This window comes from Balaenoptera borealis (genome assembly GCF_965194805.1).
Source record: "Balaenoptera borealis genome assembly, chromosome: 2".
In the NCBI taxonomy this organism is placed as follows: domain Eukaryota; kingdom Metazoa; phylum Chordata; class Mammalia; order Artiodactyla; family Balaenopteridae; genus Balaenoptera; species Balaenoptera borealis.
In genome coordinates, this window is record NC_138867.1 from 166,863,157 (window position 1) to 166,890,955 (window position 27,799).

The 27,799-nt window shown below is 40.6% G+C and overlaps 2 protein-coding genes across 15 annotated transcripts in view; both read left to right on the forward strand.

Moving 5' to 3' along the window:
- The window catches only part of MAPK9 (mitogen-activated protein kinase 9), a 58,426-nt gene extending 35,894 nt beyond the window's left edge, over nucleotides 1-22,532 (forward strand). For 7 of the 14 annotated variants that reach the window (XM_082379444.1, XM_082379450.1, XM_082379452.1 and 4 more), the window contains 7 exons: nucleotides 9,138-9,303; nucleotides 10,759-10,830; nucleotides 14,013-14,195; nucleotides 15,214-15,338; nucleotides 16,304-16,367; nucleotides 17,979-18,050; nucleotides 19,416-22,532. In XM_082379444.1, the coding sequence (XP_082235570.1) occupies nucleotides 9,138-9,303; nucleotides 10,759-10,830; nucleotides 14,013-14,195; nucleotides 15,214-15,338; nucleotides 16,304-16,367; nucleotides 17,979-18,050; nucleotides 19,416-19,558 (825 nt within the window). In that variant the 3' untranslated portion in view covers nucleotides 19,559-22,532. Of the gene's footprint in view, nucleotides 1-5,784; nucleotides 7,726-7,884; nucleotides 8,082-9,137; nucleotides 9,304-10,343; nucleotides 10,416-10,758; nucleotides 10,831-14,012; nucleotides 14,196-15,213; nucleotides 15,339-16,303; nucleotides 16,368-17,978; nucleotides 18,051-19,305 lie in introns of those variants that run through there. The other 7 variants (XM_082379451.1, XM_082379453.1, XM_082379456.1 and 4 more) reach the window with 6 other exon arrangements.
- A 127-nt stretch (nucleotides 22,533-22,659) lies between these two features.
- The window catches only part of RASGEF1C (RasGEF domain family member 1C), a 157,641-nt gene continuing 152,501 nt past the window's right edge, over nucleotides 22,660-27,799 (forward strand). Inside the window, exon 1 of the mRNA XM_082379389.1 lies at nucleotides 22,660-27,774. The gene's annotated coding sequence lies outside the window, so the exon portion shown is untranslated. The remainder of the gene's footprint in view (nucleotides 27,775-27,799) is intronic.

The following is a 27,799-nucleotide window of genomic DNA, read 5'->3' on the forward strand; positions in this document are numbered from 1 at the left end:
TGTCAGTGTTGAAAATCCAAATAAACTATGGGATCATGTTACTCTTCCAAATATAGTTGAGATTAGAAGACATTTGTGGAATGCCTGGTTTGCCTGGGCCCATGTGAGCCACCCTGGATGCAGGCATGAGCCAGCTGTTTAGACTAGTACTGCAAAAAAATACTTCTTTTTTTTTTAAGTTTTTATTTGAAAGTAACTTAAAACTTAGAGAAAAATTGCAAGAATAGGACAAAGAACTTTACTCGTTACCCAGATTTACCTGGTGTTAATAGTTTTTCCATATTTGAAATCCCATTTTTAGTGAGCAAGGAATTTGGATTTGGGGTGGGGGAAAGTTAGAGCCAAGTAGTGTATGATACAGTTGCTTGAGAAGTCTTACATGAATTATGGCCCAAGTGTTCATTGCTTACATCGTAAAATTCTACCACTCCAGCATCCCAGCCATACTGGTGGGAGCTTTTGGAAAGGCTCCAAGCAGACCTCTTGACTAGGCCAAGGCTGGAATTTGAATGATGGTGTTGCCTGTCAGGGGGTACATATTTAAAACCAGAGAGATATTCTCTAAGCTGTTTTTATGAGTTTTTGTTATTTTCTTCACTTGTACCACTGTGTGAGCAGATTATGATAGAGTTGTGTTTTTTTGTTTAGTTTTTTGTTTGTTTTTTTTTTTTAGCAACTATAATGTTGAGTGAGACTAGAGGCAAAGATAATATAGTTTTATTGAAAACATTCTTAGCATTCCTTAAATTATTACTATACTAATTTTGTTGACAGACTGTCTTTCAATATTATGTTTCAACAGCAAGAAGTTGTATTTTCTCTGAACTGAAATCTGTGGGGGGAAGAAGATAGTGAGACAAAAACAATGAAGCCTTTTCATACAAAAAAGAATAGAGAGATTTTTGATGGTGTAGTAGTAGTAATTCTTTTGGATCTGTTGGGTGCCAGGAAAGGCTGTTTCCATCACAGCCACTGAACAGAGGCCTAACACAGTAGCAGAGCCCACCAATCCAGAGAGGCCCAAACTCTTGCCCCTTGTGAGCATGAGGCCTGAGTGAGGTCTGCAGCCTGAGGCCAGTCCTGGCCCTCCCAGTGCCTGCTGGGGGCCTGGCACAAAAATTCCTGACCAGTCTTCAGTCATTTAAAATACAGCCTTTGCTGCCACCAAGTGTTCAGTTTAAATTATATAAATACTGTTGACAAATTTGCTTTAAAAATAGTAACACTAGTCTTTTTAATTAAAAATAAAGATTTCCCAGCATAACATTCTATTTCTCTTCCTAAAACATTCACAAACCTTTATATAAATTAAGGCACTCTTAATTTCTCTTAAATATATTTTGTATTAAAGTCTTAACTGAGAATAAGTTCCCAGATTATTAGGCTTCGTTATGTTAGGCCTTATTAATTTTGTAAAAGGAAACAGTTTGTCTTGCTTGTATCTCCCCTCTTGGGCCCAGACATACATGGGGAAGCAATATCCTCCCGTTTTAGGGGGCCTTGTAAGAGCTGCAGCATGCACGTGCCTTTGTTAGGTGATGTTCCGTCCCTGCAGTTTAGGCCCATGCCTGCGGACCAGAAGGTCCAAGGAAGTTTTGGTTTGCCCAGCATGATTCCGCCAACCACCTCTCCATCCAATTTACCTCCCCACTGGGTCTCCCTCCCCTTGTCTTATGCCCTCCTGTTCACACATTTGTGGGTCTGCCAGACTTTGTGTCTGCTGTGAAAGTACCACGTGGTCATTGTGGGACAGGTAGATAAGGCACCTGTTTGCACACCCACCACCCCTCCAGGTCCCAAGAGGTGATGAACCGCAGTTATCCCTTTAGCCTGTTAACGGTTTTCTGTGAACTTTTCCTGTCCTTTTTTCTGTATACTATACCATAGGCATAAATACAAACATTCGGTTTTGCTTATTACTAAGATGGTTTCGTTCTAAACATAAAATTTAATTACTTGAAAAATAAAACACCTGTAATCCCACCAGTTTTTACCTTGTATAATTCAAAAAATTGAATGGAAGTCCCCAGCCCTCCACTGTCACCTGGAGGAGGCCAGTGATGGCAGTTGGGTGTGTTTCCTTCCTAACTTTACACTGACACATCTTCTTACTGATGCTAATACCAGCATATCTGTCTATACTTACGTCCTTTTTAACTTACATTTTTCAAAAACAGGATCATCTTGTACATATATTGTTCTGCAACTTGCTGAATAAGTTGGTCGATCTGTTTTGTATTTTTATCAGGGATCAAATAGTTTTACAAATACTTACTAAAACAGAGCCCCCACCTCCTCCTTCTTACTTCTCTCTCCCCAGAACAAATTCTTTCAGTTCTTTTAGCTGTTATTTTGGTGTTTATCTCCATATCTTGAAATAATATGATGAGATCTCTATTTGTTGATCTTTCTTCAGTTTGGGACATAAGGTACTGATTTAGCTCTTTTTCACCAATCATGCCCCTCACCTGCCACCTTTCCTGTCCCTCTGTCCTCCCAGTATAGTTACAATGTAATTGGTTTGGATCAGTGTCCATAGTGTGTTTTACGTCATCGTGACCCTATAAATGCTTTTCACAGCTAAGCCTATATTTGCACCATGATTATATTTCTTTTCCTTTCAACTTTTTGTCCCTAGAGTTAACAACACTTGTCTTTTATTTGTTAGAGTTTTGGTCTTTGTTGTTTGTTTGTTTTAAGGAGAGAGCAGTTTTCCACGTCCTTATTGCTAATTAAACCCTAAGGTTTCTGCCAGGTATCTAAGTCTTCTCTCACTGCATCCAAATGTCTTAGCTGTTCCATCACCTTGATCGTCTCCTGGCGCCTCAGCCCTGCTCGCATCTGGACTGGCTGCCCCCATACCTGATGCAGAGACCTTATCCTGGACCTCGCCCCAGCATTTTCCTGGGGATTTCCTTCACCTCTCTCTGGAGTTGGAGCCCTCTTCCTGATCCCCATCTCTCCTTTGTTTTGGTGGGACATATCCTCCAATAGCTTCCCCAGAAGTGGTGCATGGGAAGTAAAGTTTTTGAGGCCTCAGATATCTGAAACTCTTTATTCTGCCCTATCACATGATTAATAATTCTGTTGGATATAAAATTCTTAGTTACAAATCAGTTCCCCTCTAAGGTGTAAATACAGTACCCTGTTGTAGTGTAGTGTTGTATGGCTTTTGAACTTTCTAATGCCATTCTTATTACTGATCCTTTGCAAGTGCCCTGGTTTGGGTTTTGTTTTATCTCTGGAAACATTTTTTAAAGTTTCTTTATTTCTTGTATTCTGAAATGTTAGGATGATATGCCTTGATATGGAAATTTTTTTCATTAATTGTGGTGGGCACTTGGTGGGCACTTCAGTCTGGAAGAACATGCCATAGAGTTCTGGAAAATTTTTATTATTTCTTTCAGAATGCCTTCTTTACTGTGTTCTTTATTCTGTCTTTCTCTGAAGTACCAGTTAGTTGGAGCTCTTTTTTATCTTTAAAAGTTCCTTTTTATATCATTTTGTTCTTTTTTTTATTGGAGTATTGTTGATTTACAATATTGTGTTAGTTTCAGGTGTACAGCATAGTGATTCAGTATTTTTTCAGATTACATTCCATTGCAGGTTATTACAAGGTAATGGGTGTAATTCCCTGTGCTATACAGTATTTCCTTGTTGCTTACCTACTTTATATATGGTAGTTTGTATCTGTTAATCCCATACCCCTAATTTGTATCTGTTAATTTGTATCTGTTAATCCCATACCCCTCTTCCCTCTCCCTTTTGTTAACCACAAATTTGTTTTCTATATCTGTGAGTCTGTTTCTGTTTTGTATATATATTCATTTGTATCATTTTTTAGATTCCAAGTGATACCATATAGTATTTGTCTTTCTCTGACTTATTTCACTAAGCATAATATTCTCTAGATCCATTCATGTTGCTGCAAATGGCAGTATTTCATTCCTTTTCTTATGGCTGAGTAATATTCCATTGTGTGTGTATATACATATACACACACACATACCACATCTTCTTATTCAGTCGTCTGTTGATAGCCGCTTGAGCTGCTTCCATGTCTTGGCTATTGTAAATAGCATTTTGTTCTTCCTGCATGGAGGCACTATCATCTCTACAAGGCTAGAATTTCTTTGAAGTTTGTTTTTTGGGTTTTTTTGTTTGTTTTTAGGCACGCTGTGTGTGGCATGCGGAATCTTAGTCCCCCTACCAGGGATCGAACCCATGCCCCCTGCATTGGGAGCATGGAGTCTTAACCACTGGACTGCTAGGGAAGTCCCTTTGAAGTTTTCTTATTGCTGCCTGCAGTGTTTTTCTTTCCCCTGAGGTTTTGTTTTGTTTTGTTTTGTTTGTTTGTTTTAGTGCATTTGGTCTCTCGCTGTCACATGTGAGGTTTTCCTCAAATGTCTGGTGACCTTTTGTCACTGGTCCTATTGAAGACTGAAGCATTAGAAGGCCAAGTGGAAGTGCATGGGTTGGGATTGTTGAATGAGGGGTTTTTCTCTAGAGCAACACATAGCCACAGGTGTCTCTGTTTGCAGGTCTTTTCTCTGGACATCATTTAGTTTCTCTAGAAAAGGCTCCGGTCTCTTGACTGAGGGAGAGCAGTCTGGCTGCTGCTGGTATGAAAGGCTGTGTGGGGTGGGGCTGAGGTTCTCATGTGGCAAAATGCAGACCTTCACTACATCGCCCTGTCTTCAGGCTGGGCCCCTCACCCATGCCCTTCCTGTGCCTCATACCAGCAGATCTGTTGGTATTGTGCTTGAGGCCTGAGTCTGGAAACTTGGTTTCAGTTTTTCTAGATAATAGGCCAGTAGGAGTGAAGGAGGAACCAACACCTCTGTGTGGATCTGGGAGGTCTACCTTTACCTTTCTGTGAACCTTCCCCCACCCCAGATCCCTCAGTGTCCTGCTCCCTGCCCCATCCTGCCTTCCACAGTACTTGTCGTTCAATTCCTAAGCCCTTCCCAGGTGTTGTGGTCCACATTATTTCACTGTGGGCCACTCACTAAGGTTGGAATTTACTCCACTCAGCCAAGTCATTTATTCCTCTCTGCTGCCTTCCCTCCCCATAGAGCATGTGGGGTTTTTCATTGAAGACATTAGTGTACCACGATGGCATTAGACATGCAAGAGATGCATGGGGAGAAGGCCTGTGAGGAAGAACAGAGGGAGTGAGTCAGAGGAGGTGGGGAAGCTGACAGGGGTCAGCCCAGTCTGACCCCTTGGAGTAGAGAGGGCACGAAGGTGGGTTGGGAGCTGCCCGTCAGAGGAATCTGGTGTCTCATAAGAATGGACCTCCTTCCCCATGCAGTCATTAGCCAAGAGCCACTGTGGGGTGTGTGGCCTTGTCATAAGCAGAGGGGAGGGTCAGGATACCTCAGTGGGGTGTCTGTCAGTTGCACTCCCACAGCAGAGAGCCAGGTAGGCATTTTCATGGCTACCACCATCCACCCTTGCCCCCCTCAGCTCTGCTTCTCCACACAGGTCAGGAGCAGCCCCCTCAGGCTCCCCGTGGGCCTCCCTTCCTGAGGGGAAGGGACCAACTATAGCCCCTTTCACTACAGTTGACCTGGGAGCCACAACAGGTACTCATTCTCTCCATTCTCCATTATTCATACCCTCAGCCATCACCTTGGCAGGTCTCTGTGCCTTCCCTGAGTGTGACCCAGACCTTCATTCCTGAGGGGTCTAAGTCTGGTGGCTCACAATGGGCCACTGGGTCCATGGACCCACCCAAGTCATCTCCCCAGTCCTCGAGTGTGTGATTGGAACTGATAAAGTTGGCAGTTGATACTCTTAGCAGAGTGACCCCTACATTTGTTCTCTGGTCTGTGAGGTAAGAGTTATGATGGGGAAGGCCAAGTGGAAACCTGAAACTGCCCCCCTCAAGATAGTACATCAAAAACATTATTGAACTCTGGGAGGTGGGGGAGAATGGAGGAGATTAATGCTGCCATTAAAACCTAAAGAATGCGAGGATGGTGGTCCCTCATAGCTCAGTTTAATTCACTAGTCCAGCCCTTGAAGAAACTAGATGGATGCTAGAGAATGTAGACCATCGAGCCTTAGCTGATCAGCAGGCCTGATTGCAGCTGCTGTGCTGGACACGGTGTCGTTGCTAGAGCAGATTAATAGGGCCTCAGGTGTGGCATGTAGCCTTTGACTGGGCAGATGCATTCTTCCATACTGATTAGAAAAGACGATCAGAAGCCATTCATACTCATGTGAGATGAACAGCGATATTCTTTCACAGTTTTGCCCTAGGCCTGTATCATAATATAGCTGGAAGAGATCTGGACCAGTCTCCATTTATTACCTGGCCTCCACAACTCACCCCCTACCACCAGCTAGAGGAGGCATGATGTTGCTTTGAGTCTTTGACTTTCAGTGTCCACTTAGAACTTGTTTCTAATACTTCTCCAAATGTCTGCTGTTCCCAGGTACAGTCACCTGAGTAAGGGGTCATAGGTACCTGTGGGGAAATCAAGGCAGTGGACGCTTGTTACAATGTGCAGGGTTCTCCCTCTTAGGACACCTCTTCAGTCAGTGGGTTCTAGACCAAGAACTGACCAGGAATAGCAACGGCCTCAACCTTCCACTCCTCTGCTCTTGCCCTTTTTTGGTTGCAGATATTTCGTGCACCCTTATTGGCTGCCCCAGGGATGCCATCCCCGCACTCTTGGTCAAGCCCCCAAATTTAGGTGTCATTTTTATTTTAAAGTGTGTTTCTTGTTTTCCTTGTTCGGGATGGTTTTCAAGATTTGAAGGGGCAGAACTGTCTTTACTCTGCCATCTTCAAACTACAAGTCCAGTTCGTTTGTGGAAAGCTGCTTCTGGTTGTGTGTGGAGACTGATGGGAGAGCAGCTGTGCATGTGGGGAGCCCTCAGGCGCCCTGAGACCTCTTTAAGCACCTTCCCATCGGCAAGCGCTGGGAGGCGGGGCTGCCTCTCCCAGTCCTGCCAGGACAACAATCCACACCTTTGACAGCTTGGTTTGCATTTTGTTATCATAGTTTTCCAGCAGATGGCAGTAAAGTGCATTGTTCCAACAAAATCAGTGCAAGAGGACAATCTTCTGACAGGTGGAGGTGGCTGGAATGGGCATGTTTTCTAATCACGCAGCAGTTCATCAGACTGGCTGGCGGCACTACTCTGATCATCCTTGTTCATGTGGCTCTGTGTTAGTTCAGGGCCAGGTTGGATTTCAGGGGCTGCTAGTGGTAAAGTATAGACATCTCAAATTTTTTAAAAAATCAGTCTCCTAAAAAGAAAGCACTTATTGACGTCCCCACCAACAGTGTAAGGAAGGGTCTGTTTCTGCTTCTTCCTCCAGCACTGGATATTGCCATTCTTTTCCTCATTGCCAGAAGAGAGACTAAAAATTGTTCCTTGTCATTTGGGTTTTTAATTTTCATGAAGTTGAGCATTATTTTATGTGTTAGTAATTTGTATTCTGAAATGCCTGTTCTTGCCATATTCTTTGGTTTTAAAAGGGGAACCTAGAAACAGATTGGTTTGTTTTACCTTAGCTGCATTATTGCCTTCTCACAGGAAGGGGTCACTGGTTTGAGCGTGGGGCTGATTCTTCGCTCACTTTCCTTTGTGCAGAATAGCAGCTGTGGGTGAGTTGGCAGTGCTCCCCGCAGCACATCTCCACATCGGGACATGCACAGCGGAAGTGCTCTGGGGCCAGCCAGGGACCAGTGCATCTGCATGGGCTTGGTGGGAATTTTAATTATGTTTTTAAGTGATATATATTTATAAGTTATATTTTACTGAATTCCGGATGTTTAGAAAGAGAGCGCTTAGCAGTAATGAAACATAATTTTAGCTGATGTAATTTTTAAGTGTTTTTCTGCTTATCCCAATAACACTTGGCAGCCGTCACTCAAGGCACACCTATGCCCGTTGGTGACACATCGATTGGAACGTTTCAGCCAGGTGCTGGGCCTGAAACATCACTAAAAGTGACGGCCTTACTGTGTGGTGTGACTTGGCAGTTTGACGTTGTAGCTACACGTTGGAAAGCGCTTGTGAAAAGAATAGATGTGGATTGTTTAGAAGTCATAGTTTCTAGGGTGAGTTTGCAGGCTGGAGTCCAAGGCAAGAGTCAAATTCCTGTGGCCTGAGGAAGGGTCTGGGATGTGGGGGATCACCATGGAGAAAGTCCCTAGAGTTATGAAGGAAAAAACTGCAGAAGTGATAGGTTGTGTTGAGAGTGTGGTGGAGTATGATGTGTACACTCAGCAAACATTTTCTGAGAGTTTGCTGTGCCGGACTCTGGGCTGAGAGCTGAGAGCACAGAGAGGCCCTTGAGGCCTCCTCTTACAGAGCCCATGCTCGGAGGGGCAGAGGAGGGACTCTGAGGGTAGTATGTGTGGTGGGGAGTGGTAGGTCCCAGGGAAGGGTGGGAAGTTGGGGTTGGTAATCGTGAGATTCTTCTTCCAAGGAAAGAAGAAGCCTTTGGAAGATTCCAGGGTCAGAGAAGTCTAGCCATGTGCTGTCCAGTATTATAGCCACTAGCCACCTGAGGCTAGTAAGTACTCAGAATGTGGCTATAATTGTGAATAAACACTGGATTTCAAAGACAGTACCAAAAAAAAAAAGAATGTAAAATATCTCATTAATAATTTTTATATGTTGGTTACATTTTAAAATGAATACTCTGGAAATATACTGTATTGGAGTAAAGGAAAATATTAAAATTAACTTTACCTTTTCTAGTCACTTTTTTTAAGGTAGCTATTAGAAAATGTAAATTACACATGTGGATTGAGTTATATTTGTATTGGACAGCAGGGAAGAGCCAGAGTGTTGGGAACTGAAGGATGACCAGGCGTGGAGCGAGGGAGGAGAGGGTGTTGTGGAAGCTCTCAGAAGGTTTTAAGCAAAGGAGTGTCATGAAGGTTTCCACACAGGGGTAAGGGCCACCATCTGGCCTCTCTAGGCTGATTTGTATTAGTTTCAATATGAGAGTAGGATTTTCCAAAATGGTTCCAAAATCCCAGGGTTCAATTCTAACTTTCCTCCTTCTCCCAGCACTCTCACATACCTCACAAATCCTTACCAATGTGAGATTGTTTACTTAGCATGCTTTTGGTTCCTTTTATTAATTTAAACCATTTCTGCCCTAGGATTTGAAACCTAGCAACATTGTAGTAAAGTCAGACTGTACCCTTAAGATCCTTGACTTTGGCCTGGCTCGCACAGCATGCACCAACTTTATGATGACCCCCTACGTGGTAACACGGTATTATCGGGCACCTGAAGTCATCCTGGGCATGGGCTACAAAGAGAACGGTGAGTACAGACAGAACTGGAAGAGGCCGAGATGTGTAAAAATAGTGCTATTCATCATCACTAGTTTTTTTCTCTTTCCTGTGAACTGTATGAAGTATAATGTGGAGACTGTGTTATACATAGATTATCATAGTTCACAGATGAGAAATAATTAATTTTATATTTCCACTGGCTAAAATTATCCACTTTAAAAATTCACTTTTAAAATTAATATTTTTGAACATTTATCAAAGTATAACATACTTACAGAAAAGTATGCAAATCCCGAGTGTGCAGCTCAATGAGAGCACACCCACATAACCAGTAGCACCCAAGGCCTCCCCAGCCCCCCTCTGGGTCTCAACCCCCAAAGGAAGCCATTATCCTGATTTCCAGCAACATAGATTGATTTTGCTTATTTTTGAACTTGATATAAATGTAATAATACAACATGTGCTTTTTGTGTGTAAAATTGGTATTTTTTTCACAGCAAAACTTATTCAAGCAATATCAGATCTCTTTGAAACTTAGCTTTTGAAAAATTTGTCAAAAAGAACTAAATCACATTCACGTGTTAAAAAAAAGAATCTGAAAGTTTGCCTAAGTCATCTGAAATGAGCTGTGCTTCAAGTTTATTCAGATGTTTTATAACCTATGCTCCCATTCTGAGAGACACAGCTCTGTGGGCTTCCAGTCCTCTGTGGACATGAGAGAAAATTAGGTCCCCTGTTAGCTTCTCTCACCCCACCCCCAGCAGCAAGGGCAATAAATAGCCCTCTGCCTGGGCATCTGAGGCCTGTAATTCAGCTGGGCCCCCACAGAAGACGGCGAACAGCCAGAAGCTGGGACACCTCTGGCCCTCACCTGGAGCCCAGACAAGCCTGTCCCTGTGAGGCCCTGCTGACTTGACAGTTTAAAAAAGGATCATTCTGGAGGTGTGGTGTTCATATTTTACAAAAGTCCCACTGACAAGCTGGGTTTGTCTTTGTTTGGGAGGGGGTTTGAGAAAGGACGTGTGTGGGGGGATCTCTGGCTGGTTTTAATCACCTGGTGTTTGGTAGTGGACATCTGGTCTGTCGGGTGCATCATGGCAGAAATGGTCCTCCATAAAGTCCTGTTCCCAGGAAGAGACTGTATCCTTCACAGGGAGAGACCCAGCACTGACCACGAAGGCTGGGGGCAGGGGTGGGCATGTGCCTGGAAACAGCTTTGTGGGGACAGGCATTTCTTGTTTCTGGGACTTTGTTTGTTTCTGAAGCTGTAAAGTATTGGACTCTTTGGCACTAAAAGCCCAGATTGCTGCAAACTGAAGGCCAAAATAGAGGTCAGCAATATTTCATACTGTGTAAAAAAGTTCACCCGTTACTAGCAGTTTATTTTCCATGTTTGTGTGTTTAGTACACTGTTAGAATCCTTTTCCTCACCTTTGTTTTGTTCATGGCACTTCATAATTTTGTCATTTCACTTTATTTTCAGTTGATATCTGGTCAGTGGGTTGCATCATGGGAGAGCTGGTGAAAGGTTGTGTGATATTCCAAGGCACTGATCGTATCCTTCCCGGGGGACCTTCCCGGCCATGTTTTCCATAAATACCAAGGGCAACAGGAGGTCAAAAGGAAAATGTCATAATTCTAGAGTGTATTCTAAGGGGGTCTTGATTATGTTTGTTAAATTAGTGTCACACACCAAATGGTTCAATTTTATGTTTCTTTTTTACTTGACTACCTGTAACAATTTTATTGAGGCATAGAATTAAGTTAAACCAATTTATATTAGTTCTTAATTTTATTAAAAATAGCTTATAAGAATTGTATTTACTCTTTGACAAATGTATCCTGATATTTAAATGAAAATACTGTTTAGTTAATTCAGTTAATTTAGGTATCTAGAAAGTTGTTGTCTATATTTAATAGGCCAATAATTTGTTATTTGTTTAATTTGTTTAATATACTATTTCATTAGTTACCAGGATGAATTAAAATATTTTCCTCCAGAGTAAGAACTGAAGCACACTACATAAGACCTAAATGAAAAAGATTAAAGTAAAAAGTTTGTGAGGAACAATATTTGCTAAATTTTTTTGTTTTGTTACTCTTCTGACATTTTGTGGAAAATTTTAGAAGATCCACTTAGAAGGTTATTTTGTGACACACTGGGGAAGTTTAACACACATTTAAATAAATATAAAATGCAAAAGGTTAACTTACACTGTGGTCAGCAAATCATATTAATGACATATAGCATAAAGGAGAATAGATAGATGATAGTTTCAATAGCTTTCTTTTCTCATATTCCTCATATTCTTCCATCTTCAATATTTTTTGCTCTAACATGGTTCTTCACATATACCCTTTTTCATTTGTGTTCTAACCACCTAAAATTTTCATTAGTCTTTTGATTTTGTTTTTTGTTATGAAAGTGGTCTCTGTCCGCTGGCAGATTGATGGTTATCTTTAAAAGAAATTAAGTTGTATAGTCATGTTTTATATGTATTTTATTAAAGTAATTTTAGTTTTTTATAATTTTATGAGGGTGGTTTATTTGGAATATAAATTCTTCACAACACAAACCTGGAATGAAAAGATTTTATTACTATCATTTTATTTACCTTCCTTGACATTTTTCACATCACAGATTTTATGTGAAGTTAAATACAGCATTTTATTTTGTTCTAATGAATTTTCTAGCAATTTTCCATAGCCTTACCTTAGATTCAGTTGTTTCAAAATGTAAATAAGGAGATCTTTAATTTGCAAATAAATTCATTTAAAAAAGGAAAAGTTGATATATTCTAAAGATTGGTTGATTGTTTGATTGATTGATGGCCATGCCACGAGGCTTGTGGGATCTTAGTTCCCCGACCAGGGATTGAACCTGGACCCACAGCAGTGAAAGCACAGAGTCCTAACCACCAGACTGCCAGGGAATGCCCTAAAGATACATAATTAGAAGTATCTACTTAACATTGTTTGTCTCAATTTTTAATTCATTTTGTGACTTTCCTTTCTTTAATTAATTAAATGTTTTCTTCAGAAAGTACAGAAATGAAAAGTGTAGGAACTCTTTGGTGCACTATTAAGTAATTTAAAATTCTTAATTTACATGTTAACATCTTGCAATGTCAGTAATAATAATTTTATGTATAAGGTCACCTACTGTCATTCTCAGAACACAGAGAGATTACATCATTTTCCAAAGACAATTTTGCTAACTTTTTCCAACATTAGATAGAAAAAGATTCCAGAAACCAGATTGCAGTTCTCAGAGATTTGTTTTAGATTCGTAACCTGAGGTAGAAAAGGAACTCCTGTCCCCACATGGCCTATGAGAAAGAGAAAGCTTTAGGCAGGCACCTCCCAGAGAGCAAGGGACCCCGGAGGCCAGGAAGCAGGTTACTGAGGGAGGCTCACTGACACTGTCAAAAAGGTGAGGACTGAGAATTAAGGGATGGTCACCTGCAACTTTGATGGGTGCAGTTTTCATGAAGTGATGGGGGAAAAGTCTGATGAGAGGATGTTTAAGAGAGAATGAGAGGCTGGGAGTTAGAGATACAAGTATAGACAACTCTGTTTTGCTGCAAGCGGGAATGGTAGCTAAGCTATGGATGTTCAGCCGAAGGAAAGTGGCTGTTGCTTTAAGATGGGAGAAAAAAAATTTGTTTGATTGGTGATGGAATCCTCCAGTGGATGGTGTACCAGCAAGAAGAAAGACATTACAGGAAGCAAGAGGGCCTCCTCCTTTGTTCTTTAAAGAACATGTGTCTGTTCCCTAGGTTCTTTCACAGTGATGTCATTTTATTTTTCTAAGACATACCTCAATTAGTCACTTTTTAAAGATGCTGTTTATTTGATTCCTCTGGCTTGCGTTCTCTTGTATAATTTTTATGGTTTTATCAATAGAATCCCTTTCCACATTCATCTTGCCAGTTATCTCAAGCCCCAAGTGAAAGAGGCAAAGCTGGTATTGTCTGCATTTTACAAATAGGAAGGTGAGACCCAAGGGAGATTGACTGCCGGACACCTAGTGAGTGTCTAATACACAATGGAGTCGGAAACCCAGGTCATATACTTTGAAAGGAAATAAAACACACTCCTTTGTATTGCAGTGATGGTCCGGGTCAGTGCCAAGTAAAACAGAATGACCTCTCGAAGCTGTCACTGCTCAATGTAAGCACAACTACAGTGAGAAAGGACATGGTGAGGGCTCAGAAAGTCCAGAGCCTTGGCTCCTGCCCACCCCCTCATCCACCCCATCCCGCCAGGCCTACCCCGCAGGGGTGGCTCCCAGCTGTAAATTGAGCAGTCAGATAGGTCTCTCTACTTCAGGGAGCTTTAGATCTAACATAGTTTTATTATGAGAACTGATTTCAATTTGCCTATATAATTACTACCTAATTTCATGTTTAAGCCTTTCAGTCATAGGTATTCTTCAGTTACAAGATAACTTTATTTTGATCTAGAATGGGAAGGCATACAGACTTCATCGTGTTGATTTAATAAACTGTGATCAGAGTTTATAAAGATGCAGAGTTTTTTTTAAATAGTCTTAACTTGGAGCCCAAACCTTTTTTGAATATTATTTCAGAATGCTTCTGCTGACCCAGTGAGGTGGCCTGGTTAATTACTTGTTGATAAGTATAAATATAATTTAAGTTTTTCCTTGAATGATGCTACTTTATGTAATATGAATATAAGGCATTTCAGTTGTATTTTCCTCAAGAGACTCCTTAGATATTGATCAGTGGAATAAAGTTATTGAGCAGCTAGGAACACCATCTGCAGATTTCATGAAGAAACTTCAGCCAACTGTGAGGAATTACGTAGAAAACAGACCAAAGTATCCTGGAATCAAATTTGAAGAACTCTTTCCAGATTGGATATTTCCATCAGAATCTGAACGAGACAAAATGAAAAGTAAGGTATCCTTTTTTCTTATACTGGGTGAAGCTTTCACTTTATGTTTGCATTCTAAAACCTGTGAACATTGAGAGACAAAATAGTTGAAACCCTCAAAGTCATTTACAGGCTAGAATGAAGGCATTTCAGAAAGAAAGCTTAAAGACCTAGAAATTTTGTCCTCAATAAAGTGACATAACTGAAGCCTGTGGTCAAAATATTTACATCAGTCTGAAAGACTCATGTTAATTACAGCAAATGGAATTCAAACAGTTTTCAGGTATAAAGAATACTTGAATAAAGATTCTAGCCCAGTTGAAGAGTCAGAAATTTTAAAAGGCTCCTTCTCCCCTTCTCCTGTGCCTATCACTAAGTATTTTAAGGGAAAGAATAGATTTGTTTCTCTCTACAGCAAGATAAACAGTGCCTCATTCAGAAGAGCCCCATCTCTTCTTTGCCTATACTATACATGTGAATTTTAATTGCTGAAAGCTAGGTGAGCCTTGTATTTAACCAAGTTATTGAACTTGTTGGATTTTTTTCTAACTACTAATCTCTAGATTTAAAAAAAGTGTATGTTGCCAACATTGTATACAGGTAGGCAAAGCAGAGGCATCTGTGAAGTGTTCTATACTGTGCAAATATGAAATCACTGTGTGGCGTAGTCTGTTTTAATTTCACTTCGATGTGGCATCAAGAAAAAACACTTGCCTATGCTTCATGCCTGCATTCTTGGCAGTGCCACCCTTAGCTTAGCTCCTGCACCCTCCCTGGACGTGGCTTCTCAGCCTTGTGCCCTGTCCTTCTCCCCTCCCAGATTCAGAGGCTGAAAGCACATTTGAAAGCCTGGTTTGTAGTGGAAGTGGCTGCTTGACTTACTGTTAAAGAAAAAGACTCTAATAATCTTGAAGCTATCAACAGTTTCTCAAAGTTAATATATTTTTGTTCTGTCTATGCTATCACATTTAGTTCTTTATTGTGTGATTTTCAGGCTAACACTATTACTTTATAAATCTAATATTTGTTTTTACCCTAGCAAGTCAAGCCAGAGACTTACTATCAAAAATGTTAGTGATAGATCCTGACAAGCGAATCTCTGTAGATGAAGCTTTGCGTCACCCTTATATCACTGTTTGGTATGACCCTGCTGAAGCAGAAGCGGTAAGCATCTATTTTGAAAAGGCTTATGTGTAAAGGCAGGGCATACATTTCCTTGGACCTTCTGTCTGTTAGTCTGGAATGGCTACGTGAAGTCCTAGATTTAAAAGGACTCCTGATTACAACGAGGCCATGTAACATGGGTCACAACCCCTTTGGGGACTCTTGTTACTGGGGCTCTACTCAGAGTACCTCAGGAGTGAACATGCTTATGCTGTGGTGATATAATTATCTTCATTTATGCAGATGCTGATGTGTGATCATAATACCACCTTTTTTAGGCATCCAGTCAGGCTAAGAAACTTGCTGAAAATCACAAGTTTGTTCATCCTTCCCCAGAGGTACCTGCTTGGGGAGTTCCACTTCTGAGTTTAGTGCTCATGTGCATTTTTCTGTAGCAGCATTGGTATGGGTGGTCTTTAGCTGGAAGTGAAATAGCCACATAGTGGCATGCTCATTATTATGTCTTGGCCTATGCATTTAACCACCATTTTAAACATTGTTTTATATGAAAAGAATTTGATTTATAAACACCTGATTTTAAGCAAATTTTTGAAGCAGTCCATTTATGAATTGGGGATTGAGTTTGGGAGTTCTAACAGGAAGAAATATAAACCTGAAATGTGTTTTGCAGCTTCTGTATTTCATAGCACAGTACCTTGTCCAGGGTGGATCTCTAGGAAGCAGCCTGTGATTACTAATTTTATAATTACATTTGGGCAGATGTCTTTAGAGTGTGATTATTAAGAGGACTATAATAGCTCTATTTTTTTGGTTAATTTTTCCTCAATTATTTTGATTCTGAAACTGATGGAAAATCATACTTATAAAGAAATCTTTAATAAGCCAAGTATTTAATGAAACTACATCCGTATTATAAATATTTTAGAAGTCTTACAAAGTGATTCTTTTTCTTCATGCCTCATTATTCTTTTAACTATTGACTTTACCTGTAATTTAATTTTTAGCCACCACCTCAAATTTATGATGCCCAGTTGGAAGAAAGAGAACATGCAATTGAAGAATGGAAAGGTAAAGACGGAACTTATTTTGATTGTTACTGATGACATTTCTTGCAACAGGGTGACATCACTTTTTGACAATAGCCTTTCTAAGAGGGGGCAAGAAACCCTGCAGCCCATTTATCCTCTCTCTTCCCACTTCCCAGTAGAAAAAGAACTTGAAGATAACAGAATTAGAGAGGAACGTGTATGAATTGCATATTATTTGCTTCAAAGGAGAAAAATAAAGACTTTTTCACACAATCTTACATTATCAAATCTTGGTTTGTAAACTAAACTCAGTGATTGTATCACACTTACCTTGACAACATGTTGCAAATCGTTGAGTAACCCCAATTCACAGGTCCTTGTAAAGCAGACGTGGGAGACCCCACTGGGGTCATGTGAACTTCTGCTGTATTTGTAAGCCATGTAGTTATATATGTGTTTTAAAATAAGAGTTTAGGGAAAATTGCAGTTCAAAAATATGCAGATAGTTATTATTACCACTATAAGATTAACCAAACAACCCACAGCAAACTAAACCAGTAAAAAAGAGGCTGAACTAAAAATTTTTCATTAAAAAGCAGAATCAGTAGTAATTGAGAACTATGGTCAGCGCAAGTCAAACATGGTGATGTGTCCTTCCCAAGAGCCCCTCCCCGGGATATAGGGATACCAACGACCTGCATGTGCACACACCCATAGGCCTCACTAAGTGCTTGCAATATGCTAATTTTGTTTCATGAATAGCAAAATTTTAGGAAGCTGCTTAGTTAATAGGTAATTAGTTTTTCTTACAAATGAAAATTGAGGAAAACTGAGATTGAAGCCAAGAAAAAACTTAGGTAATTAGATTAATTTCTGACCAATCTGGAGGGGTTATATTTGGAGAACCACAGTAATGATGGAGGAAAACATGTGCAAAAAGATGTGAGAATATCCAGTACTTAAACTGTTCTGTTAGAGCCACTTTGCTAGTACTTTCCCTCCCTCTCTCCCCACCTCTCTCCCTCTGTGTGTCTCTCTCATTCTCTCTCCCTCACCCCCACTTTGTAAAACCCCCATTGTGGATCCAGAGCTACTGTACATTTTTGGCTGTCTTTTTTTTTTTTTTTTTTAATTTATTTTTGGCTGTGTTGGGTCTTGATTGCTGCACACAGGCTTTCTCTAGTTGTGGCGAGTGGGGGCTACTCTTTGTTGCAGTGCGCAGGCGGTGGCTTCTCTTGTGGAGCACAGGCTCTAGGCGTGTGAGCTTCCGTAGTTGTGGCATGCAGGCTCAGTAGTTGTGGCTTGCGGGCTCTAGAGCACAGGCTCAGTAGTTGTGGCACACGGGCTTAGTTGCTCTGCAGCATGTGGGATCTTCCCGGACCAGGGATCGAACCCGTGTCCCCTGCATTGGCAGGCGGATTGTTAACCATTGCACCACCAGGGAAGTCCCTGGCTGTCTTAATAGCTGGGTTGAAAAGATATAATGGATCAAATTATATTTTGGTCTAGGTAAACTATATTACTTAATTGTCTATCACAATTAAAAATAGCACATCACAGTGTCCTTGGAGTGGTTCCAATTGATTTGGAAGCAGGATTTTGAGATGCAGAGAAACTGATGAAGCATTTTAACTTGCATTTCTATTTGAAGAGCTAATTTACAAAGAAGTAATGGATTGGGAAGAAAGAAGCAAGAATGGTGTTGTGAAAGATCAACCTTCAGGTTAGTGATTGCTTTAATAGTTTGATTGCATAATATTTTTCTTTCCCTATTCATTTTTTATAAGTGGCAACAGTGTGTTAAGTGCCAGCTTGACCAGCATTGGATTTGAAAACTCTTTATGTGAAATAGTCTTCTTTTTGGTTTATCCTGGTGGTGGCAACTAACATTTTACTGATGTGCCAGGCAGCGAACCAACTATATTATGAACATTCTTGTTTCATCCTTGTAACAGCTGCTGTCAGTTTCGTTAATAGATAAGGAAATTGAATTTAAAGCCTTTTCAATGTGCATGACCCTCTTTGTACTGCCCCCAACCAGTTAAAAAAGAAAATTAATGTGAATCTAGATAAAATGGAATTGGGTTTTCTTTTGAGAAAATTGTTCATATAATTCTCTCATCTTTCTACGTGTTCTACTTAGTGGTAGAAGTCTGACTAACAATTAGGTAACTGTATGAGTATTAGAGACATAGTATATATGGTGTCCTGTAGGGTTCTACTTAAACAAAACTCTTTAGTTATATTTATTTTCTCACTCCACTCCCACTGGAAAGCGCATGCACACACACACACGTAAGTACATGTTGGACTGCTTTTTATTCTTGAATTTTATATTCAGCATGACAAATGTGTCAAGTGTCTAGAGATTATATAATTTCAATACGAATTTAGGTGCTCGTTGTTAACTCAGCACAAATTTAAGACTTACCTCTGAGAGCCTGGATGTTTTGTTTTTGTTCAAACCAGACTAAAATATAGATAGTAGGAAATAGGATAGTTTCATTTGCCTTAACATGTCAGTTTTGGAGATTTAGAAAGCAAAAATAAAATGAACGAGAGTCCACTAATTTTTTTTTTCCTTTTTTAATTTGTATGCAATCCTTCTTTTAGAAGGTATTTTTATTGCAAAAGAATTTTTCAAAGGTTGATGCTTTTTTCCTTGGACTAAGTGTTTATGATTATAATTGAAATGTCTGATGACACTTGAATCCTACTTGGGCTTAAGCCTTTTGTGATACTGATAGTTTTAGGATAAATTCAGCAGTTTTCTTTTAATATCTTTTTAAAACCAGCAGGTATTTTTAAAGTAGTTAATAACATGATTATACATGAGTACATATATGATGTTTAGCCACTGGGAAGAAAGAGAATATTGCAGGGAAAGACGGAGGAATAATTGGGATTTTGAGCCTAAAGAAAGACTCCAGGAAAAGTTCAAAATGTACAGTCAACTAACTTCTTGTTTATACTAATAGTATAGGAAACTACAAAAGGACAGAACTGAGAAATGACCTGAAGTCTCATTGCCTGGATTTGCAGCAGTGTCGTGCCTCAGATTTTATTATATTTGGTTTTCTTAGCACAGATGCAGCAGTAAGTAGCAACGCCACTCCTTCTCAGTCGTCATCTATCAATGACATTTCATCCATGTCCACTGAGCAGACGCTGGCCTCAGACACAGACAGCAGTCTGGATGCCTCAACAGGACCCCTTGAAGGTTGTCGATGATAAGTTAGAAATAGCAAGCTTGTCATCAGTGAAGGAACTCTCACTTCCATGGGCCTGAAATACTTGGGAGTTGATGGAACCAAATAGAAAAACTCCATGTTCTGCATGTAAGAAACACGATGCCTTGCCCCTACTCAGTCGTACTAGGCTTGCCTTGCTTAGATTATAAAATGAAGCAGATTATGTCTAAAGAAAAAAAGTGCAAACCACACTTTTAGAGATTTTGTTCAAGGTCATTTCAGGTGAGCAATTAGAATAGATGAATTTTTTTTTTAAGTTGTACAGTAATAGTGACAATTTCTCATCCTCAGTGACCGTTGGGACTTTTATGCATGTGACCACAAATGCTTGCTCAGACTTGCCCTCTAGCACTTTGGAAATCAGTATTTATAAAGCCAAATAATCTTCAAGGTAGTGCTGCTTCTAGAATTGTCTCTTAATCCTCTTAAGTAATTTGGTGTCTGTCCAGAAAAATAGATTTATGTGTATTAATTGGCCGCCATCATATTATCATATCTTACCTTCTTTTAGGGTATGAGTTATTTTCTTTCGTATTTCAGAAGGAATATAATTCAATCTATATAATAAATTAAAAATGTAACTTATCTTAAATTTGTCATGTTTTGGGCTGAGAATTACCACTGCTAAGACCAGGACACTTTGTTTTCTCTAAATTGTCTTCGTCTGGGTGACTGTACATTCAGCTTTACTGCATGATAAAATTTTAAGTTTTGTTTTGTGCTGCTTAAAACATATATACCTTTAAAATCCTATCTTCCCTATCTCTTTTTTCTTGGTCTTCTGGACTTATTAATTTAAAATGCTACCTAGAACTTCACCTTCTTTATTAGCCACCTAATACCTAAGTCAATAATATGATGGCAAATAGATTCTTGAACCCATCACCTGCTGTTAGAGTAGAATTTTATGAAGTGATCACTAAAGATGATTGCAGTCACTTACTAAGTGCTTGCTTTGCTTGAGCCTGGACTGGGTCCTTTCTTACCTTCTGTCACTCAAGGTGAGATACGTGATTTCATAAGGCAGAGTTTCCCTCTTCCAACACAGCATTCTTACTCGACTTTCTTTCTTCTCTGAAAGAAACCACATAAATCCCCCTTTGGTCTGTTTTAGGAAGCAGACTGGTTCAGAATGCCTGTTTGTGGTTTGTTTTCCACTTTGTGGAGGCATTTCCTTTTCCTAAGGGAAATCCATGAATGTTCTGGAAAAACTCTTCTGAGGGATATGGAGGAAATATCCTAAAGGGTAATAATTAACTATTGAACATTTTCTGATTTTAAACTGCTCACCTGAAATTGATACTTTCAGACTGATACGGAAATCATTCAAAGTTCAGTAAAATACTGAGTATTGAAGTGTCATTGCAGAAATGGAGTTACGATGGTCACATACGGCTACCTGTGCTCATAATGCTTTTCCCTTGAGCTTATTCTGTTACAAATTCATATCTTGTGTTTAGTTATTTTGGAAGCTATTGGATCAACATTGTTCACATTCTATAGAATGTGTTCTGAGGAGGAACTTTGATAAGAAAGTTTATTATAAATATTATCTAAAATATATGATTATCTCTACACCAGTTGTATCTTATTGGTCTTATCACTGGAAACTGGAACCCTTGATGAACAAAATTAATATTGAAGTAATAAATAGTTTTATATTGTGAGGTTTAGACACATTCAACTATAAGATGGAAATACTAACTTGAATTGAGGCAGAAACACCTATTACATGGCTTAGGGTTATTTTGGTTTTGGAGGCCTGATGGTATTGTGAAGCAAGTTATCACTATACATATATAAACATCTTAAAATGGCCTCCTCTCTAATACACATTCTTTAAAAAGACTTTACTAAATCTATCTTTAAAGAGAAAAAGAAAGGTGAGAGTTTTAAAAATACATTATCTGTCCTAGGCTTATGTATATGCAGCACAGGGATGCTGAGGGTGCATCGAGGTTTCACTGGGTGATTGTACGTTCAGCCAGGCGCCATTTGTAAGTGGAGCTAGGTGCCGCACAGACTGGCTTTCTGCTCACTCATTCCTCTGTGTGTTCACGGATGGAGTCTGTGATGGTGTTGACGGGTTTCCTGCCAAGACCACCTTCCATCAGAGACCAGTGAGTGCACCTAGGACAGGCCACAGGGCTGCAGACAGCCCAGCTCCATAGAAATACCTCACCCCACTTCAGGGTCCTCCCTCCTGAGCCGAGATGTGCCAGGGCCCTGGTGCAATGCAGATGGTTTCAAACTGCTCTCCATGGATAAATGCTGATGTTGGATAAAGAACTGAAAAATTTGCTCAGTTTTTCATGTTTTCTATTTTATTTTTGTAATTTATATTGTACACAACCCTGAAGTAACTATTTTGGACACATATTTTTATAAACCAGGTAATTTATTATTAGCCTGGAATTTGGACTAGGTTCGTTTTGTTTGTTGACTTAGTTTTTTGTTAAAAAGGAAATGACTGCCTCCCCTATGTTGGGTCTTGATTTCAAGTACAGGTTCCAGAGAGCAGACAGAGTCTGTCAGAGTAGGAGAGCATTCTCGAAACACATCCTGCTCAGTGTTGATCAGCTGTGGAAACAGGAGATGAAAACAGGGCTCTGTGTTTATCTCCGCACCATGAAACTCAGAGCCACAGTGCTGAAAGGAGAAAACCCTTGGCAGGGCCCCTTACTGACACCCAGAGTCCATAGTTGAAACACTGAATGGGATACTGGTTTAATCCAGATTTGATGCTGTGTAAGTAATGGTAATGATGTATGATGAATTCGTCTGGTTGATTTCTAATGTAACTCCTCCGGTGTTTCACACTGGTAGTAAACACAGGTGTGACCTTTCAGATTGCATATCTCAAAAGTAACATTGCCTAATGTTTTATAATAAAATATATTATGTGTGTTTTGATTGGTGAAAATAATACAAATACATTTTAAAAGAGAAGTGTATAGCATGTCCAATTTTTGTGGTGTGTTTTTAAGTGACAGTTGACTGTGTATTTCTACATCACCATCTCTGATTACAGATTTAACATGAACACAGGTAGATATTGGAGTGTCGTCATTTCAATCAATATTAGCATATGTTTTTAAATTGAAAAGCAAAGCAGTTCTGTTAGATCTCTTACTGAAAATATTCTGCAGATTCCTGAATCTGAGTTTTCAAAAACATGCAGTGTAAAATTGAGTATTCGGAGTAATTGTTTTCTCACAAGGTGTGGCCAGAAGAATCCACCAATCAGTCAGTCTTTCCTTGTATTACTTCAGATCCTTAATGGCGGTTGTGTGCTTGTGGTTTTGTGCATGGATGAGCCTCTTTCATTTTGCTTCTGGTTTTGAGGCACTTTAGGATGTTTACTACTTAAAGCCATAGGAATAGAAGGGCCCACAATGACTCACTCTCTTCGCTGCTTAAAAGGACTAGAATCATTGCAGATGGATGAGTATCAATCTTAATTTTAAAGGTTCCTAGAAAAGGAAAACATTTCTCTTGATAATGATCTGGGTTCCATTTCTCTATCTTACCCCCTTCCCACTTTCAGTGTAGATAGTACTAAAATACTTTTAATTTGTTGACTTAAATGGTACATGTAGGTGGCTGGGATTTTTTTTTGGTGGGAGGAAGGGTAGTATTTCAGAATAACTTAGTATATACTTTCCTGAAGATTCTGTAGCTACTTGTGTGAATTTAAGCGTAAGCTTACCTTTGACAATAAGGCGGTTATTTGATATTTTTGGTCTTTAATCAGGAAAGCTGGTAATAAAATCCATAATAACAGTGACGGAGTGGCCAGTGACGTCTCTTTGAAGCCAAATGTGACCACGATTTAAGAGGGATGTGCCTGTCATGGCCATTGGGAACCCGTCATTCGCTGTGTCCTCAGGGCCCAGGGGTCCTTGTGAACAAGGGTGTTTGCCATGCCATTTCTGTGCTGTGGGGCTTTAGTGTTGGAAGGGAAACCCAGAATCAGTTCTCTAACCCCCTGCACAACAGTGAGGAAGCTGCAGCCCCTGACCCACATCAGGAAGGGAGCAGCAGGATTGCCCTCAGAGTGCTGTAACACTCGTGCAGATCTTACTCTTCTTATAGTCATGAACACCTTTGAGAGTCTGATGAAAACTGATCCTCTCCTTAGAAAAAGGCCATGAGCACAAAATTTTGCCAAACTTTCTGAGGAATCCTGAACCCTGGTGGATACCGTGTTAAGAGCCCCTTTCTAGAAGCAGCTTCTAGATGCTTCGTGGTCTTAGAGGGAAGCAGAGCCTGAAGGAGGGTCTGCTGGCCTTTTCTGCTCTTAGTGGTTCTGACACTTTTACATACAGATCTTGGGTATAAATAGGGACATTTTTACTCTGAGCCCCAGCACAAGTCAGTGTTCTTGTTCTGTGTCAAAAAGAGCATATAGAGGCTCAGTTCAGTGAAATGGATCGTTTACAGTATTCCTTCCACATGGAACTTACGTGCAAGGTAGGAACTATAGGCTTATACAGACTTCATAGAAACATAGATGTGATTAAATGCATCTCTTCATTTTAAAGAAGTAGTTCTGTGCTGAGCTTTGAAATAAACTCTTGGCTTTATTTTGTCTATGCACTTAGATTTCATAGAGAGTGGGAATGGACGAAGAGGTTCTCTAGTTCATACTGCCATTCAGGGCAGGAATCAACCTGAAGAGGTTACCCAGCCTCTGCTCAGATGGATTTAATGAAGAGAATGCTCCTCCCACTGAATTTTTTGTAGTTTTGACTGTTAGAACGTTCTTTCTTTAACTGAACCAAAACCTGGTTCCCACAACTTCCACCCATTGGTCCCCAGGTCTTTCCTTCTGGTGAAATAGAGTGAGTCTGATCCACCTTAATGAGACAGGCTTTAATACATTAGTTGGAAAAGTAAGCTCCAAAACTTCCCTTCTCTAGCTTAAACTCAAAGTTCTCCCAACCCTCTTTCATATGAAAAAGCCCCCAGAGCCTCACCACCTCAGTGCACCCTAAGAACATGGGCCCAGAAGTGAATGTAGTATTTCAGATACAGCCTGAGTACACGCCCTCCAAACAAGGCCCCACTAATGAACACAGTCTCAGGTGGCCTTAGCTTTAACAGCCACATCACACTCACAGCCTGTAATCCAGCAAAATTACTGGATTTTGTGATGTTGCAGTTAATCCTGATTCTGTCATTCTTCATAAGCATTCTGTCTGCCAGCTTGTGACATCCGTCAGTTTTATGAGCATGAACAGGCCTTCTGAAAATTTATCCACAAGGTGACTAATAACCTTGAGCGGCAGGACGGAGCCTTTAGGCAGACCCAGCAGTCACAGTGACAGAAGCCATGTGGCCAGCACATTGCCAGCCTCCTCTGTAGGGTTCTCAGCCCAATGGCTTGTCATTCAGCTCATGTGGAGTGTTACCTTGCCATGAGGTCAGGAAGAAGAATCTTAATGGACACCTCAAAGAAATCATGAAGACACTTCAGCAGCTGTCTCTGATCTACTTCAAGAAAAGAAATGAGTTTGGCACCAGGCACTGGTTCTCAGAGTTCATTCTTTTTTTTTTTTTTTAGAATGCAGTTTTAAATTTTATTTATTTATTTATCTATGGCTGTGTTGGGTCCTCGTTTCTGTGCGAGGGCTTTCTCTAGCTGCGGCAAGTGGGGGCCTCTCTTCATGGCGGTGCGCGGGCCTCTCACCATCGAGGCGTCTCCCGTTGCAGAGCACAGGCTCCAGACGCGCAGGCTCAGTAATTGTGGCTCACGGGCCCAGCTGCTCCGCGGCATGTGGGATCTTCCCAGACCAGGGCTGGAACCCATGTCCCCCGCATTGGCAGGCAGATTCTCAACCACTGCGCCACCAGGGAAGCCCCAGAGTTCATTCTTTTATTTTCTCTTGGGAGGAGAAGGTGGTGAGCTCCAGCTTCCCCTTCATGTCTACACCTTTGAGATTTTGTGGCCACTTAGAAATGTGACCAGTTGCTGTCTCGGTGTCCACAAGTGAGTGAGTGGGAAGGGGAGCAGGGTGGAAACAAGTGTTGGCCTTATTTTCTTTCCACGTGAATAAAGAAGTGATGTTTTGAAGTGCACGCAACTGTGATTCCACAAGGGGCCAAGCTGCCCTCCAGTAGCCTGTTGATTACAGAATTGTGTCCATCCAGCACAGCTTATCACCTTGAACATACCTTGCCTTTTTTCAGCTAATAGCAGTCAGGCTGCTTTGTTTTTATTTGATTTTAATCTGGGCTAGAGTTGCATACAGAATTTCACTGATAGTTAAGTTTGTCCACCTCTCCACATTAAACTTGATTTCTTGGGTGTTTTTAAGCAGCAAATTATCATACTAAAGATGCTATTTTAAAAAATAACTATTTGACCAGAACACTCAGCTGTACGTGTTTGTTCTCAGGTATTCTCAAAGATGGCTCCCTAATGGTACTTGACAGAGGAATAGAATGCAGCAATTGAAGGCCTGCCTCTTCCTCCCCTCACCCACCCTCCCTCCTCCCACAGGAGCTGACCCCCGGCCCCTTTTAGGAACTTCACTCCTACAATCATCTCTGTCCTGTGTCGTCACTCTCCCCACCTCTGCTCCATCATTTCCTACCTTTATGTCACCTGTGTTAAAAAGAAAAAGCTGCTTAACCCTTGAGTTGCTCCCCTTCACAACAGAAATGAAGAGCAGTCTATACTCATTCTCTCCACCTCCTCTTGTCCCATCTGCTCCCTTTTTTAAATAAAAAAAGATATGTGTGAAAACACAATCAAGAATGAGAAACTAAACACAACATATTCCCCCATCCAGAGATGACCACTTGATACTTTATTGTATATCTTTCAGATAGTTTTCTATGGACACATACATATCTAGATGATTTTTTGTTTTGCTTTTTGCCCAAATGAGGTCACACTGTACATGCTTTTTATAACCTACATTTTCCAGTTAATGGTCTCTAGCTGTCCATGTCGGTAAGTTTTCATCTGGTTTAATACCCAGGGCCTTGGGATTTCCCTAGTGTCCCCAAAGTCCTTTTACTAGTGTGTCCTGCCAGGATCTAGTTGAAGCTCTTGCATTCCTGGTGTCTGGTTTCTGGTTGTCATGTTCTTAAGAATCTTTTAATCCTCCATGACACCAGGATTGTCAGGCAGGTTGGCCTGCAGGATGTGCACCCTCTAGCTGTGTGTGGCTGCTTCCACGGGGTTGCATTGACCGTGCTCTCCATCTCAGTATTTCTTGGATCTGGAATGCATATCCAAAGGTTTGATAGATTCACCCACATCTTTTGGTTATAATACATTTAAGTGATAGTGTGTTCTTCATATGAACTCACACCAGAAGACATTTCATATCTTTTTGACCCACTGTCACCGATGCTAAAATTGACCTCTGGGTTCGGATGATGCCAGTCCAGTCCTCTGTCACACAGTTGTGTTTTTCTCATGACTAGAAAGTCATCCACGTGGGCTTACTTTGGCAGGGGTCCCATCCACCACATATCTCGTGCAGTTAACCCCAGGTGATAATCCTTGCCATGAGCAGGAATTTCACAAGGGCTTAGTTCAGCCATCCCACTGACATCATTCGCTGTCACTCTGCTCTCAGGGAGAGCTTCCCGGATCCGCTCTGGCTGAAAGGCAGGCTCCACGTGTTGTTCCTTCCCTTCAGCAACCAGTGCTCAGAGTAGGGTGTGGGTTCAATCCCTACCTCAAATGGTATCACAAGAAGGTTTATATTTCTGACTCTCTTTGGGTATTTCCAGTCATTCTTTTGGAGACTTAAATTGCTGTAACTGTGGCCAGGGAAGCTCCTTAAAGCTGATTCCTTCCAGTCCTTTCTACTGACTTCATTAAGTTTTTAACTTTTTATTTTGAAATAATTTCAGGCTGACAGAAAAGTTGCAAAAATAGTCCAAAGGATTCTTGTATACCTTTCCTCACCCCAATTCCCCAAAGGTTAACATCTTACCACATGTGCCTGAGCCTTCTCTGCATACATACAGCTATACATGCATGCATGCACATTTGCTTATATAGATGCATGTGTTCCTGTATACACACATTTATGCTGGCATATAGTCACTAATTTCCCCCCACTGATTGTTTTTACATGCAACCAGATTTTTTTTAAACAAATTATTTATTTATTTATTTATTTATGGCTGCATTGGGTCTTCGTTGCTGTGCGTGGCCTTTCCCTAGTTGCGGTGAGTAGGGGCTACTCTTCATTGC